Source organism: Tamandua tetradactyla, chromosome X (assembly GCF_023851605.1).
Source record: "Tamandua tetradactyla isolate mTamTet1 chromosome X, mTamTet1.pri, whole genome shotgun sequence".
NCBI lineage: Eukaryota > Metazoa > Chordata > Mammalia > Pilosa > Myrmecophagidae > Tamandua > Tamandua tetradactyla.
In genome coordinates, this window is record NC_135353.1 from 127,222,935 (window position 1) to 127,245,515 (window position 22,581).

Below are 22,581 nucleotides of genomic sequence, written 5' to 3' on the forward strand. Positions count from 1 at the left end.
CCAAGTCCAAACTAATCTATACTAAAGAAAAGATAATGATTAGAAGTGTGCCATGCTATTCTAGTATGGTCTTTACCAGTTGTGCTCAGTTGGGAATGGTCATCAGACTGCCTGCCCACACCAAGAGTTTCTGATTCTGTGTGCCTGGGGTCAAGAACTGGCTTCCAGATGGTTCTTAGTTCATCCTTGGTTAAAAACACTGATCTATACTAATGACTTGCTTTGGTCCCTCAGTAGGTTAGTATTTCTTGTACTTCATTTTTTTTGTATACTCTAAAATAATCTACTTGGGCCAAGCAAAATTAATCACAAAATGAAGTCATTTATTCATTCAGCTCGTAAATATATTGAGCACATACTTTATCTAACTACTATGCTCTACAAAGTGGAACAAGGGTGGAGATAAGAGTGCCAAATAAAATACAAGACACCCAGTAAATTTGAATTTCAGATAAACAATGCGTATGGCTTTGTTGTACGTTCCAAATATTACATGGAACATAACTTATACTAAAAGGTATTCATTGCTCATTCAAAATTCAAATTTAACTGAGCATCCTGTATTTAATTTGCTAAATCTGGTAATCTTAGTTGGTGGACATTAGGAAGGGAACTGTCACTGAATGGAGCAGCTTAGAATTTAAGAACTGAAGCAAGTCACTAGTCTGTGAAGATAGGTACTTAGTGCATGGTGGCTGCTCAGTAAATATTTGAAGAAGGAAGGAAAGAAAGAAGGAAGGCAGACAAGCAGGCAAAGTGGTAGACCATGCTCATAACACAATGCAGGCAATCATATATGGTATTATATAGTACCAGGTACTTGGGGAATCAGTGATGGAAAAAACATTATCCATTACAGAAAGCATTTAAGTGATACTTTGAAGATTTCTCCTGATAAGGATGGAAGAGAAAGTTGAAAGGAACAGCATGAGATAAAGAGTTGAGCAAGTGGGTGGGTGATGAATTGGGAGGTATTTGCAGAGCAGAGGATAGAATTTTGTAAGGATAGAATTTTGTAAGGAAACTAAGCCTGTAATGCAAGAAGACAGAATACCTAAGATGCTATCATTTTGGTGCTTATTGAGTTGATAAGGGGTAGATGAGTAAGATTATTATTTATTGCTATTATGATTAGAACCATGAACTTTTAAAAGATTTTATTTATTTAATTAAAAAAATTTAACAACAAACGAACAAAAACACTCTTAACATGTGATCATTCCGTTCTACATATATAATCAGTAATTCACAATGTCATCACATAGTTGCATATTCATCATCATGATCATTTCTTAGAACATTTGCATCAATTCAGAAAAAGAGATAAAAAGACAACAGAAAAAGAAACAAAACGAAAACAGGAAAAAAAAGAGATTATAAGTACCATACCCCTTACTCCTCCCTTTCATTGATCACTGGCATTTCAAACTAAATTTATTTTAACATTTGTTCCCCCTACTATTTATTTTTATTCCATATGTTCTACTCATCTGTTGACAAGGTAGATAAAAGGAGCATCAGACACAAGGTTTTCACAATCACACAGTCATATTGTGAAAGCTATATCATTGTTCAATCATCATCAAGAAACATGGTTACTGGAACACAGCTCTACATTTTCAGGCAGTTCCCTCCAGCCTCTCCACTACATCTTGAACAACAAGGTGATATCTACTTAATGCGTAAGAATAACCTCCAGGATAACCTCTCGACTCTGTTTGGAATCTCTCAGCCATTGACACTTTGTCTCATTTCACTCTTCCCCCTTTTGGTCGAGAAGGTTTTCTGAATCCCTTGATGCTAAATCTCAGCTCATTCTAGGGTTTTTCTCAATCCTTTGATGCTGAGTCTCAGCTCATTCTAGGATTTCTGTCCCACGTTGCCAGGAAGGTCCACACCCCTGGGTGTCATGTCCCATGTAGACAGGGGGAGTGTGGTGAATTTGCTTGTTGTATTGGCTGGAGAGAGAGGCCACATCTGAGCAACAAAAGAGGTTCTCTTGGGGGTGACTCTTAGGACTAAATTTTAAGTAAGTTTGACCTATCCTTTGTGGGGTTAAGTTTCATGTGAACAAGCCCCAAGACTGGGGGCTCAGCCCATACATCTGTCCATACAGATGCCCATACATCTGTCCAAATTGTCTTTATGGAGCAGTTAAAAAGATAAACATCTTTCATGTGAACAAACCCCAAGACCGGGGGCTCAGCCTATAGCTTTGGTTATCCACACTGCTTGTGAGAATATCAAGAATTCAACTTGGGGAAGTTGAATTTTCCCCCGTTCTCATCATTCCCCGAAGGGAACTTTGCAAATACTTTTCCACTCACCGATCAAATCACTCTGGGATTCATCGGGGCATCACTCTGGACAAACCAACAAAATCTCAAGAGCCATGAACTTTTGTACTTTTGCTGCATGGCAGGTGTCAGGCTATCTAAAAAGAGTTATTCTTATGAAATACAAACTCCAAAAGTGATGGCTTAGAAAATAAAAATAAAAATGTAATAGTCACTTTTAAAGAGGGAACAGTAGAGAACACAGTAGGAGGAAAAGATGCTGTATTATTTCTGATAAAAATTAACTGTCTTAGTTTTTTAAGGATACAAACTTAGTAGACCAGATGTCAAGTGGCAATTCCAGTTGTATATTCATTCACCTACACCTAAAAAAACCTGCCTCTAGACTTGGATGTACCTTGTGTTTGTAATGTTAGCTAAAATGAAGTAAGCTTAACATTAAGATAGAGGTAAGAAGTTGGAGTCTTAGTTCTGGAAGATGAATTCCTTAAAACTAAATTTAGTGTTATGAGCAAAGATCTAAGACAAGTTCCAATGGAATGAAATGAAAACACATTAAACATAGATAGATTTGTGGTGACTTTGATCTAAACCACAGGAAAATTTTAGAAAGTTAAAGCTTATTGTAGAATAATCAGATAGCAGGGCTTTAAAAAGGAAGAGAGATGCAAAATATGAAGATAAAGAAGAGCTTGAAAACAGGCACCTGATGCCCATACATCTGTCCAAATTGTCTTTATGGAACGGTTAAAAAGATAAACATCTGAAAATGTGAAGGGAAGATATGGTGCTTTTGTTGTTTTTCCATTTGGTAATGTTATTTTTATTTATATACCTTGATGATCTTGGCTGATCTTCAATGTATGCCAAAGACATGGCATCCTGCCCATTTCTTTGATATTCCTAAACAAACTCCTGCCGGTGGAGTTTCTGCCATTTATTATGGAAGGCTGTAAATACACAAATACCAACTAAACAGAAATTTTAATCCCCAAAGGATTTAGTTGAGAGATCTCATGAATATATTATTGAAAGCTGTCATGTGCAACTGTGCATTTTAAATGGCCCACATTAGTTTTCTTATTAACGTGGAATTGTGACTTTGGATTTCCTGTCACTCAAATGTTCTTGTTTGGTGTCAGACTTGCCTGTTCTTTCTATCATATGGATGGTGTGCTGATTTGAAAGGATGTATGTCCCCTAGAAAAGCCATGTTTTAATCTAAATCCCATTTCATAAAGGCAGAATAATCCCTATTCAATACTGTATGTTTGAAACTGTAATCAGATCATCTCCCTGGAGATGTGATTTAATCAAGAGTGGTTGTTAAGCTGGATTAGGTGACGACATGTCTCCACCCATTTGGGTGGTCTTGATCAGTTTCTGTAGTCCTATAAAAGAGGAAACATTTTGGAGAAAGAAAGAGATTCAGAAAGAGCGGAGAAGAATGACATACCCATGAGAAGCAGAGAGCCCACAAACCAGCAACCTTTGGAGATGAAGAAGGAAAACACCCCCCCGAGGCGCTTCATTAAACAGGAAGCCAGGAGAGAAAGCTACCAGATAACGCCTTGCTCGCCAGGTACCCTTCCAGCTGAGAGAGAAACTGTGACTGTGTCTGCCATGTGCCTTTCCAGAATGAGAGAGAAACCCTGAACATCATCGGCCTTCTTGAACCGAGGTATCTTTCCCTGGATGGATACTTTTGATTGGACATTTCTATAGACTTGTTTTAATTGGGACATTTTCTCGGCCTTAGAACTGTAAACTAGCAACTTATTTAATTCCCCTTTTTAAAAGCCATTCTGTTTCTGGTATTTTGCATTCCAGCAGCTAGCAAACTAGAACAGATGGTCAGGACTTTTTTTTTTTTTTTTTTTTTTTACCACCAAGAACTTACCTGTCTTCTTCTGAGAACCATCTAGTGAGAGAAGTGTGGGAGCTAAGAAAAGAAAGGGTACAGGGGGATGAGGGGCAAAGGGATTTGAGATATGAAGGTTCCTGGTAGGGGAGGTGGGTGTCAGGTAACGCAGTGGTGCTGGCTCACCCTGGAGGGGAGACTGCTGTAGTTGACAAGTGGATCCCTCTAGAAATTTGCTGTCAAAGAAGAGAGACTGTTTTAGAAGAGCAGCTGCACCATACCATCTCCATCTCCTTTTCATGGTGATTGGTAGCTCTTCTACTCATTTCTATCCCGTTTTGCCTATGGTTCTTACTCTTTTTCTTCACTTAAGTAATCTGTGGCCACAGTACTATGAGATACAGTTTGTTGGGAACTATGGAAATTATGGTATTTAGTTAAAGTCCTAACACCTGGGTTCAAGATCTTTTTTTGCCACTTATTAGGGTGTGTGTGGCCTTGGGCACATCACTTAACCACTCGAGTTGTTTTTTTCATCCACAAACTGGACATTGCATTCATTACTTGTCTCATGTGATTACTGAAGATGGAATAAGAAAATGTATATGGAAGCATATCCTAGGGCTATGGAGATGTTTATGATTATGGTTATGATTGAAAAACCCAGTGGGTTGGCCAGTTCTGTCCACCTAGGAAAATATGAGGTTCCTATTCAAAGTCTTACTGAACAGAAATCAGCACTAATTGTCTTATTTGAATTTTTATAATGAAGTAAAAATACCATATAGATCGAATTTCTGAAGAAATTCCTGGCTGGTGAATAAATCTTATGTATTTCAAAAACTGCCACAATATAAGCATTTTTAAACAGGTGTGTAATGGTTCCTGAAAATGCCTGAAATGCCTATCCATTTATAGATGTTTAACTATGCAATTTGTTCTAAATGTATAATCTTGAATGATTAAATAATTTGCATACTGTTTTCAGTGGCATGAATTAAAGGCTAATTGAAGTATAATTTTTTGCAGTAAAATTATATCATCTTTTATGTAGTACATTTAAAAAATATTTCAGGGAAGTTCTAATTTTATAGTTTTGTTATTTTGATTTAATGTACTAAGTAATTAAAAATTGCTACAAAGAAAAGAAGATGAAAATGATTTTAGTTAATTTCCTCTCAACAGAGTGAAAAGATGATAATTAGAATAATGGAACAGAGTCCAACACAGTTCCTGGCACATGAAGATTTCATTAAATGTTCCTTAATGACTAAAGAATGAATCATTTCTAAGTATTTGTAGTTTTTGGGAAAAGACACCATTCTCAGTGCTATATAAAATATGAAGAAGATAGGCTTACCTCTTTATACTAAAATACCTTCATATTGAAGTTACACAAGCTAAATTTTTATTGAACCTTAGGCCCTCAGTTTGTTCTGCTTCCTTTCTCTCCTTTTCTCTTCTCAATTAGAGTAGATTCTCAGGACTAAGTCATTTATAGATGTCGAGAAACAATTCTCCATGGGTTATCTTGCACCTGTATACATCTTGCAAGCAGAGGCATTGATGGTTGTTCATTCTGGACTATCTCTTCAAGGATGTTTATATAGCAAAACAGCCTTGAAAGACAGAGATAATCTCTCCTTCTGGAGCAAAGTGCAAGTTTGTTTATAATCTTGGAAGACAGAGGTAGAGTCTCCCTCCAGAATAAAGGGCAGACATGCACACTGTCCAGTATGATAATGTCTCCCTCTGAGAAAAGGGCAAGTGTGTTTATTGCCCATTATAAAAGATTTGGATTCCTTAAACTCAGAGTTCTTTATTGAAATGTAATCTACTACGTGTGCCTGCGTTACCTGGCCCTTGTGCCATCTAGTAGGAATAATGCAAAAAATGCTGATACTCTGGTTACCATTATTGTTATAATAAACTTCCCCTTGTCTCTAACCAAAACATCTTGTGTCATCTGAAACCATGGCAGACTAACTTAGGTAGGATGAAATTTCAGACCCTAAACAATTCTTGACAACAGATTTCAGCAATATTTGGATAACTTTGCTGGTATGGTGCATGTAGTTGTTACACTTATCTAAATGGGGAGCCTTTTTATTTATCCCCATTGGCTAACCACCATTTTGGTTATACTTCAGGATCCCAAGTCCAGATTTTCATAGAAGTGAACAGGATCTTTGGATTGGAAGTGGAAGATGAGATGAGATCCCATTTATGGCCCAGTGCACTATCTAAAAATATGAAGTCTCTGATAACTCTCACTTGGTGGGAGTGATTGGTTAGAGGAGGACAGAAGTCATTGACGAAGAAGGAAGGAAAAGAGATTGATAGAGGAACGGAAATTCCATGAAGCTTCAAAGCTGCCTTAAGTTATTCATGCTTATTAGAAGCTGTAAATCAGTGTTGGAACCCACCATACTGAAGCCTACTAGCTTTTTATGAGTTGGGAGTATTCATTTTTGTAAGCATTCTATTTTGCGATGTCTGTTTTGTGTGCTTACTTTGAGTGCTGGTGGCTGAAAGTGAACATGCTTGTTCTGGGAAAAGACACGATGGCAGTGTCAGGCTCATTGGGTTACTCTGCTTTTGCCTCCACTCCCACGCTAGTCCATATGGTTTATTATGGTATCAGTTGGGCAACTCTTAGCAACATGCATGGCTGGTCAAATAACTCTGGACCTCAGAAGTCTCAGCCCCCTCAGGCCACTCACAGTTTGAATAAACTAATGCTGCCTCTAAGATTGAGCCTCTGCCTACTTCCCTGTTGTTGAAGCGCATTCAGGGTTCTTAAAGAGATTTGTTGTCGCCTATTACTTTTTAGCTGCATGTCAAAGCAATTTTATTTTATTTCATCCCACAGGGACTTTTATCCGGCGTCATAGGATTTCTCTCCCACCTCCTGATGACGATCAATTTTATACTGTGTATCATTTCAATATCAACACAGACATTGTCTTTTATGGCCGCACATTCAAGATTTATGACTGCGATACATTCACAAAAAACTTTTTGAAGAAAATAGGAGTCAAATTACCTTCCCCAGGAAAGTGTCCAGAAGATCCTTATTTGAAGGCACGCAGAGAGGTAAGAAGTTGATATGTTCATGATTTCTTGTTTACAGAATGACATTCCCTTTGAAAAGTAAGGAACGGGTATTGATACTCCTGATGCAGATGTGAAAGAGCATTTGGGGCCATTATTCCTTGAATTGTCTTATTTTCCTTTGATCTGGAGCTGGTCTTTAGTATTCACCTCAGAGCAGGAATGACTCCCTCATTCCCTCCTCCACCCCAATGAATTCTCTCCATGGAGAGTCTCCCTTCCAGGCAGTGGGAGTCTTCAGTAAGCCTGTAGGTGGGACAGTTTCTAGGAGCCCATGATTGACTTTGTGGTCACTGACAGTGTCAGGAGTTGGGCCAACTTTTATCTGGTTTGTCTCTTCCCACTTGAGTTGCATAGTACCTGACACTGGCTGGGAAAATCTTTGCTTCTGTACTACTGATGTAATAAACCAAGCCTTGGGTATACATTTTCCTTCCTACTAGTGATTCTCAGCTTCTCTTATGATGGCATTGGATGCAGAGATATTCTGGAAGAGTTGGGGAAGCAGAAATTATTCTGATGTATCCCTATTATGAAAGGATGCTTGTTTTCAAAGCTGAGCCTATTTAGCATAGAGAGGAAAGAATCAATGTCTTGGTATTATTGTTGTCTTACTAAAGTGTCCAAATTTTATGTTTTACCAGAGAGGAATCTGAACGCCAGAAAGGGGAAGTGTCATGTGGAAGGTCATATGGCTAGCCAATCTCCTTGCTAGGCCTTGAACTCAAATCTCTTGATTGTTATCCTGATTTCCATCATTGTCATTCATTTGCCTTTTCTGTGTTTTATTGAATTATGATGATATACAGTAAAATGCTTAAAAATCAAGTGCACAGTTGGAAGTCTTGATAAATGCATATACCCATGTAACCCAACCCAAATCAAAGTATAGAATATTTTCATACCCTCAGAAAATTCTTTCTTGCCTTCTTCCAGTCAATCCCTCTCCAACCCAGGGAGAACCACTGTCCTCATTTCTATCCCCATAGATTGATTTTTCTACTTTTAATTGTTTTTAAAACTTGTAATTCATTTCCTTGCAGAAAGAGAACATATACATTTTAGAATAAGTTTTCCTTTAATTTTATTTTGATCTCTTATTAAAAGCTGCACGTAGGCTCATTTATCTAATACTATCTGCTAGTCTCAGCAGAATTATTCTTTAATTTTGTAGGTGTACACCTGTTCTGAGAGGTATGTATTGTTGATCCTGAAATATCTAAAGTGAAATCCTCTGGCATTATGCCTTTCTTGATTTTTGGTTTTGGTTTACTTTTATTTTTATGTTTTTTGCCCTGGATGAAAGTCTAGATAAATGCAAAGTCTTTAAGAATCAGCAGAGAGAACCTAAAAGAAATGGATCCATGTGAATTACCACCATTTGCATATGGCTGCACTCATTATTAACTAACAGTTGATATTATATGATATTGATTGCGAATGATGATGCATTATATGAAAAACACAGAACATTGTGCTATTTCATAGGTTTATGAATTAAAAAAATCTGTTTTGTGCCAAGAATCAAGAATAAATACTAAGAACAGCCAAGAAATTTTTAAAATCATTTCCTTTCAGACAAAGAGAATCATTTTAGCATTTATTCCCTCAGGGAGAACCCTTCAATAAATATAGAAATCTGTGGGAAATTAGAAGTTTAATAAGAGGCTTTTATATTGACTTTTGTGCATTTACTTCTCTAGTGTTTGCTGCCTTGAAATGTAAAGTTAAAATTAAACAATTTAACTTAAACTGAAAAGAGTCCCAATGGTATATGATCAATAATGCATTTCTTAGAGGCCTTCAAATGCCAAAGAAACATTTTCCAATCGATGAATGTAGAGGCCCTATAATTTCATTTTAAAACCAAGGACAAGACTGAAGAGACTTTGAAAAGCGAGCCTGTCTCTCCCCGTCTCTTTGGATGAGCCTGCACCTAGACTTCCCTGGACAGAAACAGTTTCAAGAATTTGCAAATAAGATTATGTAACCTGATTTGGGAAAACATCTTCCTTGCCAGTGAACACTTCCTTATGTAACAACCCTATTTGGCTATAGTCAGATGGAATGGGGGTAGTTTTGCTCCAGGATAGGGCTGAGAACATGCAAAGAGAGGGAAGAGTTGATTCAACAAGACTATAGAGTAGTGGTTCCTGGAGTGGAGGACAAAGCCAAGGCTGGTTATTTTGTGCTGACTATGATGGTCTCCATTTGCTCTGCTCATGCTTCCCTTGGAATTTCATATCCTCAGTATCTCAGGTTTTGGGGCAAAATAAAGCCTTGAATGTATTTCTTCCCTTTTCCTATCACAAAAATCTTTGAATGAGTAAGAAGTATATAGAGATATCAATTGCCAGTGAAAATACAAATGCTTTTTTGGGGGTTCAAAATGTGATTATTAATAGAGTCAAATGCACAAATCTTTAACTATACAGATCAATAAGGTTTGAAAATGTATACAACTGAGTAACCAACATGAACATCAAGATAGAGAATATTTCCATCCCTCTAGAAAGTTCTCTCATCCACCTTTCCAGTCAATCTCCTACCCAGAAGCAATTACTGTTCTAATCTCTATTACTATAGATTAGTTTCGCCTCTTAAGCAAAAATTTTGCCTTTGACTGAGCAAAGTCATTTTTCAAAAAAATTACATCAGTAATGCTTAATATATTAAAATAATGTTTCATTTGAAAAGCTTCCTAATATATTCTTGTCTTTATGTTTAAGGGTAAAACTGCTTACATATATATATGTATGTCATAGTTGAAATTGAAAAAAATAGCCTTGAGTAGTCTATAGAAAAGATATCCTTATGTTATTTAATTAGAAGTGATTATGCAAAAACCCACACTATGATTTGCCTTTTTTCCATTTGCAGACATTAGACCACACGGAGCCCTTACGCCCCTATGTGTCCTTTGACACCCGGAAACAGTTCCTTGAGCATGATAGACAGGTTTTGCGTTTCTTCTGTCTATGGGATGACTCAACTTCATTGTTTGGGGACCGTAGAGACCTCGTCTTGCATTACTTTTTGTGTGATGATACAATTGAAATCAAAGAAGTGATGCCACCCAACTCAGGCCGGGATGCTATGTCATTGTTCCTCCAGAGGAGAAAACTACCCAAGGTGAATAGTGGGCACAGAACCACTTTCTGGGTTTGCTTGTGGGTTGATATGCTCTAGTCAGTGTTTGAAATGTAATGTGTTATGAAGATGTGATGGTAGTTTCCATATGTTAGTACAAGAGTTTAGAAATCTTTAATTTTGTGCCCTCCATTAATATAAACCCATCAAAGTAATACAGAGGATATGACCAGTTAGAATTAGACATTCTGGGCTTAAGAAAAGGAAAAAGTCAGATGCAAGAGTAAGTATCTACTTATTAGGTTAACGGTCAGTCTTGGGAAGGTAAGTGCATCCTAGTAAAAGAATTGCTCATGGAATTGGGTAGAGTGCTGGCCTATGGCTCCTTGGCCTTACTTAAGATATCCCATGCTGTTCATCTGGGTTGTAAGTGCACACATACACGTACACACACACATAAACACATATGTAAGAATGACTCTTCAGAGTGTAGTGATCAGTTACCTATTAGCCACTGGTTAGTGGCAATGATGGTCTTTGCATTTAATTTACTACTTACCACTAAAAGAGTTGTCAGACTGATTTCTATAAATATTTATAGCCATTGGAGAGCTAATGTAACTTGGGCACAGCAAAAATGGCACAGAGACAGAAGATTGGACTAGAATTGTGAATTTGCCACTTAATAGCTGTGTGACCTCAAGCAAGTCACTTAACCTCTCTGAGCCTATTATTTCCTCATTTTTAAAATGCAGTTAATAGCGAGGTGCAAGGGTAGTTCAGTGGTAGAATTCTCACTTGCCATGAGGGAGACCTGGGTTCGATATCCAGCCAGTGTACCACCACCACCCCTGCCCACAAGAAAAAAAAAATGACAAATGATGCTACAATAACGGGATAGTCACATGGAAAAAGAATGAAATGTAACCCTACCATACAGCACACAAAAAATGCAATTAATAATACCTCCCTCTTGAGATCATTGAAAGGATTGAATGAGACAATATAATTATAAAAGACAATAGAGGGACTTATAAATACCTATAAGGACACATAAAAATATAGTTTTTTCACAGCTGTATGTTGTCTTTATTTCTTATTTGGATAAAGTAGTTTTTACTTAGTTCTTAGTGCTACTGAAAAGGTTACCATAACATTCATTTCTGATTCAAACAACCCCAGGCTGTTTGGTTTTCATGGGAAGGCTCTCCTAGATTCTCAGCCTAACTCCAGAAGCCTTGCTGTGTTGCTTGGGGGCAGGATTTGTCCCTGAGAGGCTCTGGGAAATTCACAGCAGGTGGCCAAAAGATGTCAGGGTAGCCTGCTTATAGAATGGCTTTGAGAAATAGGCTCAGTATAAAATAATAATGTCACACCTGGCATTTGCAGTGTGCCTTCACATAAATTGCTTCATTTTATTCATTCATTCAACAGTGTTTGTTGAGTGCATACTATATGCCAGCTCTGGCATTACAACGATGAAGAAAATAGGTTAAAGCCTAATGAAGAAAATGGGTTAAAGCCTGCTTCGTGGAACTTGGATTCTCTTGGGGAGAGGTGGAGAGGTACCATAGGAATAGTTGTTCTCTTGACACTACCAACTCAGATGGAATAAATACTATTGTTGCAGTAAACAGATGAAGAAACTGAAGTTCTGAGCTCAATACCTGGTCCCATATCATGTAGCTAGTAGGTAGAGAAGAGAAAATTTGTATCTTTTTCTACATAGCATGTTTTACTTATACCAAATGCATCCTAAAATCACAATTGAAACATTTTATGCCGCATGGTCAGAGATGATTCCAATTTCTTGTCTGTTCATGATAAACTGATCACTGCCAGTTTATAAAAGTTAAGATATTTTCTGCAGCTCACACAACTACTTGGACCCACCTCTAATGTAAGGGGGAGTCAGGAGGCCTCTGGTATGCTCCTGGCCACAGCTTCTATTAGAAGCTCTTTCCACTTCCACACACTGCCTCTCTTAGCCAGCAAGTACTTGCTGAGCTCAGGATCAGAAAGTTGCTAAGCAGAGTAAAGCAAGGAAGGCAAGATATGGTTTCTTCCTCAGGGAGATTTTGTAGTCTAGTGAAAAAAAGACTGCTGATGTAGTAATTAGAGAACCACAAAAAGTGGCTTAACCTTGTGGTAGGTGCTACTGAGGTTTGAATTGGGGGCAGGCCAGTAGAATGACAGGGGCCAGGGTGAAAGATTATGCTTTATTAAGGCCTTGCAGGTTGGGTGGTGGGTAGACTGGCTTGCAGGCGGTATGGAAGCATAGGCAAACATGGATGGAACTTGTGCGTTCCTCTGGATGGCAGAGAAAACACATGCAATGAGATAAATACATAGCCAGATAGATAGGTAGGTGGAATAAATAATATGGCAAATGTGGCAAAATGTTGATGGATCAGGGTATCTGAGTTGGGGGATATGTTGGGTTCTTTGTATAGGTTTTGTATTATTTTTGCAACTGTCCTGAAAGTTTGAAATTATTTCAAACTAAAAAGTCATTCAGAGATAAAATGACACCATGCGGTGCATATTTCTCTCTTGAGCCCTCAAGTTTGAAGGCCATCCATCACATCTGTTTTGATTTTGTCTTCCAGTATGGTCCACCTGGAATCTATCAGCCAGGCCAGATAACAGATCGTACAGTTCTCAATGTGTATGGTGGCTTGACAGCGAACCGAGTGACTCGCTTCCTGTTAGATAAATACCAGGTGAGGAACCTCACATTTTATTACTCTTTTCCAATGTAACTTCCCTGGGACTTGAATTTGGGGTTACATTTTCTCTTGTGAGCTTTATTATGAGTGAAATATATGGATTAACATAAATATATGCATTGCACTGCTGTTTATCAATGAGTAAATATGCTTAAATGCACATATAAATATATGCATTGCATTGCTGTTTGTTAAAACATTAACATTGCCTGGTTGCCTTTTGATTTGATTTAAAATATTTAGTTATAATCCATGTGTGTGTGTGTGTGTGTGTGTATGTGTGTTTAATTTCCCTTTTCCTTTGGGAAGTGGTCCCTTGTCCTTGGTAGGGTCTGTGGTGTCAATACTGTGTTCCTTTCTTTTTACTAGCTAGGAAAATTAGACCAGGATTTTTACAAAGATAGTGACCTGGCCATAGGAACCACCATCAATGTGTGGGGAAGAAAAGTCCTCCTTTGTGACTGTGATGAATTTACGAAGTGTTATTATAAGACTAAATATGGAATTGGTAAGTCATACAAATGTCAATTAGAAAATATTTTAAAACTTAGAATCTTTGTTCCCTAGTTAAGATTTAACTTTTGAGTGTAAAATGCTAAGCTCATTTTAGCTATCATTTATTAAATGATATAGCTATCATTTATTTACTATCTGTAAGGCTTTTGTCTTATTTATTCCTAATAACAATTCCGTAATAGTAGGCTCATTATGCCCATTTTAGAGGCAAAGAAACTGAGACTTTTAAGGGGGGCTAACTTGTCCAAGGTCACGCAATTAGTAGAGGGTGAGCTAAGATTTGAACTTATTTACCTGGGACCGGGGATTGTGTTTTCCCTTATAACCCTCTGCCTCACTATAATGATCGGTAAATGTTATGGTTGAGCAATTGAAATGGAAATCTGAATGCTGCTCTTTTGGTTTAATTCTTGCTTGTCATAGTAGATATACTAATTTGAGTTCTGTAGGAAATTCTATTGTATCTGTTTGCTTTTCCTTTTCTGGCAAGGCTAAACCAGGTTTCCAGCTTTTCTCTTCTTAGGTATCAATTCCACTCAGATCAAGTTAGTTTGATTCTGAATGAAAACCAATAGCAGTGAAATATTATGCACCTGGTACATGCAGGTCATTACAGTAGACTCTAGAAAATACAGAATTGCTATGCTTTAAGGGGACCAGAGACCTATAATATGTTATATGAAATTGTGAGAGTTGTAGAAGTAGGTAGAGGGGCATTTGAGGATTGGCAGTCATGGGAAATTGGAGTTGGCAACTTGGGTACAAAGACCAGTGTGAACACAGACCTAGCAGGGGAATGTGTTACTGGTGTTAGGGAGTGGATGCTGGGAATAGGAGAGAAGCTGGGGTGGGGGGGGGAATTTAATAATATTTCTGCATTTATGATTATTTCCATAAGACATATACCCAGAAATGGAATTACTGTGTCAAAGACATTAACAATTTAAGCATCTGATAAAAGTTTTTGATAAATTAATTTTTATTAGTGCTATGCCATTTTACATTCCCACCATTGTGTGAGAGTGCCAATATTAACTATCACTATTTAAGCAGAGATAATGTTGTTCTCAAATACCTCTGAGTTGAAGATTTTTCCAAATATTTGCTTTTATTAGTATGTTAGATTTATTAGTTTATCTTATACCCAGAAAAATATACTATTATTTTAAAAATCCCTATTATTAGAACAGCTGAAAAATTAGGTTTGCTCTCCTGATTTTGGGAGGAAAGATTTGGTAATTGTGTGATCAGGGCAGTATGGTCTTGTTCAGAACAAGATGTTTCTGGTTAAACCAAGTCCATTAGGACTCATTTTTAAAAATCTACTTTAATTTTATTTTTAAAGTTAAAATGTAGTAAAATTTGCTTTTTTTGGAGCACAAGTCTATGAATTTTAACAGATTTATAGATTTGTGTAACCACTATTGCAGTTAGGACACAACTTTATTGCCCTAGAAAATTCATGCTTTCCCTTTGCAGTCACACCCTATCCCACTTAGTGTTCCCCATCACTATAGCTTTCCTTTTCTAGAATGTTATATAAATGTAACCTTTTGAGACTGGCTTCTGTTAACTCATCATAATGCTGTTGAGATTCATCCAGGTTGTAATGTATGTTAATAGTTTGCTCCTTTTAATTGCTGAGTAATATTTCATTGTAGGTTGTACCAATTTGTTTATCCATTATCCCATTGAAGGACATTTGGATTGTTTCCAGTTTCTGCCAATTATGAATAGAACTGCTTAATTATTTATGTAAAGGTTTTTGTATGAATATACAATTTCCTTTCTACAGGATCTGATTGTATAGACTTATAGTTGCCACAGATTGATTTGGAGAGAAATGATATCTTTACTATGATGAGTGTTCCAATCCATGAATATGGTATGCCCAGTTATTTAAGTCTTCCTTGATTTCATTCATCAGCATATTATAGTTTCATCATACAGATCCTATGTATGTTTTGTTAGATTCACTTTTTTGGAACTATTGTGAATAGTGTTGTTTATAAAATTTTGTTTCCAATTGTTCATTGCTAATGTATAGAGATATAATTAATTTTTGTGTTGACTTTGTATCTTGCAAATTTGCTAAATTCACTTATTAGTTCTCGGAGGTTTTTTTTGTAAATTACTTGGGATTTTCTATGTAGACTTATCATGTTAACTGTAAATAGGGATGACTTTATTTTTTCCTCTCCTATCTGTATGCCTTTAATTTCTTCTTCTTCTTTTTTTTTTTTTTTTGCCTTATTGTACTGACTAAGACTTCCAGTGTGATGTTGAATAGGAGTAGAGGTAGCGGACATCACTGTCTTGTTCCTGACCTTAGGGGAAAGCATTCAATCTTATGTTAGTCATAGGTTTTTTGTAGATGCCTTTTATCAGATTGAGGAAATTACTTTCTATTCCCAATTTGCTGAGAATTTTTATCCGGGATAGATGATAGATTTTGTCAGATCCCTTTGCTGCATCAATTGATATGATCATGCGGTTTTTCTTCTTTATAATGTTTATATGCTGCTTTACATTGGCTGATTTTTGAATTGTGAACCTGCTTTGCCTTCCTGAGATAAACTCTACCTGCCCATGGTATATTATTCTTTATAAATTGTTGAATTCAGTTTGCTAATATTTTTTTTGAGGATTTTTGCATTTGTCTTCAGGATTGGTTTGCAGTTTCTGTTTCTTGTACTGTCTTTGTCTGGTTTGGGTATCAAAGAAATGCTGGCAGCATAAAATGAATTGGAAAGTGTTCCCTCCTCTTCTGTTTTGGTGGGAAGAGATTGTATAGAATTGGTGTTATTTCTTCTTTAAATGTTTGGTAAAATTCTGTTTAACCATCTGTGCTTGGAGATAATTTTTTTGGAATGTTTCTAGCTACAAATTAAATTTTTAAATAGTTATGGGACTATTCAGTTTATTTCACCTTGGGTAAATTTTGGCATTTGTGGCTTTCGAGGAAGTTATCCATTTAATCTAAGTTGAACTTAAGTGCATTGGGTCATTTCCCTTATTATGTCATTTTAATGTCGGATCATTTGTAGTATTACCTTATATCTTTTTTTTTTGCATGGGCAGGCACTGGGAATCTAACCCAGGTCTCCCAATTATATAATTTTTAATGTCTCTAGAGATATCTTCTCTTTAATTCCTGATATTGGTAATTTTACCTTCTCCCTTTTTTTCTTTGTCAACCTTACTGGAAGATTATCAATTTTATTGATATTTTCATAGAACCAGCTTTTGTTTTCATTGTTTTTCTGTATTATTTGTCTGTTTTAAAATTTCATTTAATTCTTCTATTTTTAATATTTCCTTCTCTCTACTTGCTTTAAGTTTATTTTTCTAGTTTCTTAACGTGGAAGCTTAAGATTAGAGCTTACATTTAAGACCTTTCTTCTTTACTAATATAAGCCTTTAATGCTATAAATTTCCCTCTAAGCACTGCTGTCACTGCATCCTACCAATTTTGATATGTTATACTTTCACTGTTGTTAAATTCAAAGAGACGACCTCTTTAACTCATGGATTGTTTAGAAATGTGTTGTTTACTTTCCACATTCTTGGTGATTTTTCTTTTATCTTTCTGGTATTGGCTTCTAGTTTAATTCCACTATGGTAAGAGAACATAGTTTACATGATTTCTGTTATTTTAAGTTTATAAAGGTTTGTTTATGACCAGGATATGGTTTATCTTGATGAGTGTTCCATGAGCGCTTGCATGTTCTGTTATTGGGTAGTCTGCTGTATAAGTGTCAATTAAGATCCAGCTGAGTGACGGTGTTTTTCGCATCTGTATCCTTGCTTATTTTCTATCTAGTTCTCTTGATTACTGAGAAAGGAGTGTAAGTCTTCAAGTATTCTTGGAGATTTGTATATTTTTCTTTTTTGTTCTGATAGTTTTTGCTTCATGTGTTTTGATGCTCTCTTGTTAGGTGGATCCACATTTACATTTGTCAAGTTTTCTTGATGAATTGACCCTTTTATCCTTATGTAATATTACCCTTTATTACTAGTAATTTTCTTTGTTCTAAAGTCTGCTTTACCTGATATTAATATAGCCACTCCAACTTTCTTTCTTTTTTTTTTTTACATATCAATAAGTATATTGGTCTGATAAAACATAGAATCTTTGTCATCTAGGCAGATTACTCAGATGGTTAAAAACCTGTTATAGCTTCTCACTAAAAACAAACAAATAATCCAAGAAACCATTGCCATTTTAACAGAGTGAAAACGAATTTCTTGTTTTTCATGTTGATATATCTGAAAAGAAAACTATTAAAAGTCTTATAAAACTATAAAGTCTTAGCCAACCTTAACCACAACAATAAAATTCACTTCCAACAAGACTCTACAACTTTCTATATCCATCCATCTTATCCTACGTATTCCTGTTTCTAATTCTGCAACAATCAGTTATTTTACTTTAGAGGAAAAAGTGCTCTCTTTTTCCTTAACAAAAATACTTCCTACATACTTTATATATTTAAATTACCTAAAAAGATCTTATAATCAGTCTTTAAGACAACATTCTACAAAACACAATTCTTTTTTCTTTTTTTTTGAAAAATAACATATATACAAAAAAGCAATACATTTCAAAACACATCACAATCATTAGTTGTAGAACAGATTTCAGAGTTTGGTATGGATTACAATTCCACCATTTTAAGCTTTTCCTTCTTCTAGCTGCTCTAAGATACTAGAGGCTAAAAGAAATATCAAATATAGTGATTCAGCAATCATACTCATTTGTTAAAACTTACATTCTCTGTATAACTCCACCATCACTTTTGATCTTTCTCCCACTCTTTAGGGGTATTTGGGCTATGCCTGTTCTAACTTCTTCATGTTGGAAGCGGCTGTCGATAATATGGGATGGGGGATGGAACTAGTTGGTGTTCTGCAGAGTCTGGCCCCTCTTCATTTCAGGGCTTATCTGGTCCAGGGACCTATCTGGACGTTGTAGTTTTCTGGAAAGTAATCCTAGTACATGGCACCTGTGTAGAATCTTATATAATGCCCTAGGTATTCTTTAGAATTGGCAAGAATGGTTTTGGTTGGGGTTTGACAAGTTACAGTAGGTAGCAATGTCTAACTGAAGCTTGTGTATGAGTGACCTCCACAGTAGCCTCTCATCTCTATTTGAACTCTCTCAGCCATTGATACCTTATTTGTTACACTTCTTTCCACCCTTTTGGTGAGGATGGTATTGCTGATCCCACTGTGCCAGGGCCAGGCTCATCTTTGGGAGTCATCTCCCATGTCGCCAGAGAGACTTTCACCACTGGGTGTCATGTCCCACGTAACAGGGAGGCCAATGATTTACTTCCAGGTTTGGGTTTAGAGAGAGAGAGGCCATATCTGAGCCACAAAAGAGGTCTTCTGGAAGTAACTCTTAGTCTTACTTATAGATAGGCTAAGCTTTTCTACTACATACATAAGTTTCACAAGAGCAAGCCTCAAGATCAAGAGCTTGGCCTATTGATTTGGGTGTACCTAATGTTTGACACAGTAGCTGGGATTTCCCCAGTGGTAAAGTTTAATAGTTCCATATTTTTTCTCCCATCCTTCAAGGGACTTTGCCAATACTTTTTTGATGATCTGTTTAATATCCTCTGGGATGTATCCAGGCATTACATTAAACTCTACAGGATTAATGGCCCTCATTATTATTCTGGGCTCCCTGTATTTGGATTGTTTAAATGGTCTATCAGGTTGAGTTAGATTATGTGCTACAGAAAATTTAGGTTCTGGACAAAATAAACCTGTCTTCTCTTGATCTCAAAGAGTAGATGAGGTTCAAAAATATATAGACAATGTCTTCCTTACCCCTGTATTCTGAATTACCTTAATTCTAGCCTGATTAACTTCATTCTTATCTCTAAATACCAGGTTATGCATATATAAAACAGCCTCTCAAAACTAGAAATAATAATTAGCACTCCAGACTAAATGTGACTGCTATAAGAGCTTACAATTTAGGTCCCTTTTTTCTAAAGTATAAGTATTTTCTAAATGAGACCGTGCAATAATTCCTTTTTTGTTTCTGGCTTATTTTGCTTCACCAAATATCCCGTGGGTTCATTTGCAGTATTGCATACCTCACAACTTCATTCCTTTTGTAGCAGCACAATATTTGATCATATGTAAACACCATCGTTTGCCAATCTACTTCTCAATCAGGGCATCCTTCTGTCACCTCCTTTCATTAGGCATCATGTATGATGTCCAAAATCAACAGTCCATCAGCACTCTCAGTTTTAGATGATTTCATTGATCCCAAGAGAAAAATAACCAATAAACACACTCTCACCAAATAAAAATCTAAACCTCCCCTTAACTCTTGTCCTTTCCCCCATTATATACCCCTGGTGTTGCTGTGGTGCTGCTGATGTTTTCCTGTTAAATGTAGCCCATAGCATACAATAGCAGTTTTCCCCCTATATCCTGAACTTAAACATTCTTTGTACAAGATTCATACCTTTGAAGTAGTTCATGCAAGAACTTATTTATATTTGTAGTGTTAATCAGTGGTACACGTGGGTTGGTACAACCCCTTTCAATCATGTTCACTTTCAGTATGGTAGTATTACTTATAGACCAACTAGTGAACTGCCTTCCTTTCTATTTGCGTTGAACCTCATTAGCTAACCATTGACCTATTTCTAGCTTCTGTGTTATCTCTTGATCCCCTATATTCTGTATTATAAGCCTCTGCTTTTTTACCTTTACCATGGTCATTGTCATGGTCAGGTTCATATGTCAGCTTGGCCAAGTGGTGGTTGGGCAAGTGCTGGCTTGTCTGTTGCGATGAGGATATTTTATAGAATTAAATCATGATCATGTCAGCTGCATCTACAGCTGATTCCATTTGTAATCAGCCAAAGGGGTGTGTCTTCTGCAATGAATGATGCTTAATCTAATCACCGAAAGCCTTATAAGGAGGATTCAGAAGAGACAGGCTCTTCCTGTTTTGGCTAGGGAGCCTCTCCTGTGAAGTTTGTCCAGACCCTCCATTGGAATCGTTGGCTTCACAGCTTACTCTGTGGATTTTGGACTCTGCATTCTCGTGGTCACATGAGACATTTTTATAAATTTTATATTTGTGAGTGTTCCCTGTTGATTCTGTTTCTCTAGAGAACCCTAACTAATACAGTCATAAAACTGGAATCGTACAGTATCTATCCTTTTGTATCTGGCTTATTTCACTCAGCATTATGTCCTCAAGGCTCATCCATTTTGTCATGTGCTTCAGAATGTCATTTTGTCTTACTGCTGCATAATATTCCATCATATGTATATACCACATTTTGCCAATCCGTTCATCTGTTGATGGCCACTTGGGTTGTTTCTATCTTTTGGCAATTGTGAATAATGCTGCTATGAACATTGGTGTGCAAATATATGTTTGTGTCACTGCTTTCAGCTCTTTTGGGTATATACTGAGTAGTGGTATTGCTGGGTCATAGGGCAACTTTCCTAAGGAACTGCCAAACTGCCTTCCATACAACTATACTATTATACATTCCCACCAGCAGTGCATAAATGTCCCAATTTCTCCACATCCTCTCCAACTCCAACTTTCTTTTGGTTAATGTTTGCATGGCATATCTTGTTCTACCTTTTTACTTTTAGCCTATTTTATCTTAATATTTAAAGTGTGTATCTTCTAGGCAGCATATAGTTGGGACTTACTTTTTAAAAATCTAATCTGACAATCTCCGCCTTTTATATGGGTTGTTTGGACCATTTGAGTATATATATTATTGATAGGTTTGGATATCGGTCTCCCATTTTATTATTTGTTTTCTCTTTGTACCGTCTATTTTTTCTTCCTCTGTTTCCCCTTTCATGCCTTATTTTGGGTTATTTAAAACATTTTTTTAGTATTATACTTTATCTATTGAATTTCTTTTTCTTCCCTCCTTCCTCATTTCCTCTCACCCTCTCTCTTAAAAAATCTTAAAACACCTTTAATTTTCTGGAAAAATTTCTGGCCATCTCTGAACTCTTGGTGCTAGAAGCAGCAGGGCATCCAAGATGAGAATTTAATGATCATTTGAGCAAATTGGTCATACCACTTTGCAACAATGAAATGAAGAGGGTCGAGGAGTAGATGATTTCTAAGGGGTTTCTAGCTCGAAAATTCCGTAATTTACTAATTATTTAACCCCCAAATGAAATGTCTACTGAAACCATTTTACCTCTTTACTGGGTACAAGCTGAGGTTGATTTACTTTGAATCCAATGAAGCTTAAGCTTTAGGGCTCTCCTGTGCAGGAGGCCAAGTCCTGCACCTAATTTTGTCTTAATAGTTTGGCGTTCTTTGTCTTAAAGAGCCTCCCCCAAATTATATAAGCTTCAAGCCTCACAAAACCAGAGTCCATCTCTGGTTATTAGGACATAAGATCAACTTTGAGTATTCAGAGGTTTTTCCCAATGGAAAAACTGAGATGGCAAACTGTAAATCACTATGAATAAAGATTGAGTCTTTTAACAAATATATCATCTCTATAAACTTGTTGAAATCTGTCGAGTTAATTGCGAATAGACATTCGATATATATGTTTTTACAAATCACTTGGATTGAGAATAGTTAGACCATTTGAAAGACAGATGTGTCTCAGGATGTAGCAGAATGGCAGTTCCAGAAGACATTTGGAAAGATGTTTTGTACAAAAATGCCTGCTTTTTCATTTATACAACAACATTTCTGAACACCTGAAATATACAGGATGCTGGGATGGTGGTAAACCAAAGAGGGGAAATTTGTCATTCAGGCATGTGTCCAAAGCTTTGTGAATATATGTGTATTGCCCAGAGAATGAGATTTAAAGTTGGAATCTGAGCTAGGGCATACAAAAAGATGTATCTGATATAAAAGTCAGGCGTGATCTAATGGAACAGTTCTCAGCTTTTATGCACTAGATGGCACTGTGGGCGCAGAGGAAAGCTCTGAATTTGT

The 22,581-nt window shown here is 36.6% G+C and overlaps 1 protein-coding gene across 3 annotated transcripts in view; it reads left to right on the top strand.

Annotated features, from left to right (window-relative positions):
• The window catches only part of EFHC2 (EF-hand domain containing 2), a 206,499-nt gene that overhangs the window by 81,285 nt on the left and 102,633 nt on the right, over window positions 1–22,581 (top strand). For all 3 annotated transcript variants that reach the window (XM_077145069.1, XM_077145067.1, XM_077145068.1), the window contains exons 4-7: window positions 7,031–7,254; window positions 10,153–10,404; window positions 12,972–13,085; window positions 13,461–13,599. In XM_077145069.1, the coding sequence (XP_077001184.1) occupies window positions 7,031–7,254; window positions 10,153–10,404; window positions 12,972–13,085; window positions 13,461–13,599 (729 nt within the window). The remainder of the gene's footprint in view (window positions 1–7,030; window positions 7,255–10,152; window positions 10,405–12,971; window positions 13,086–13,460; window positions 13,600–22,581) is intronic.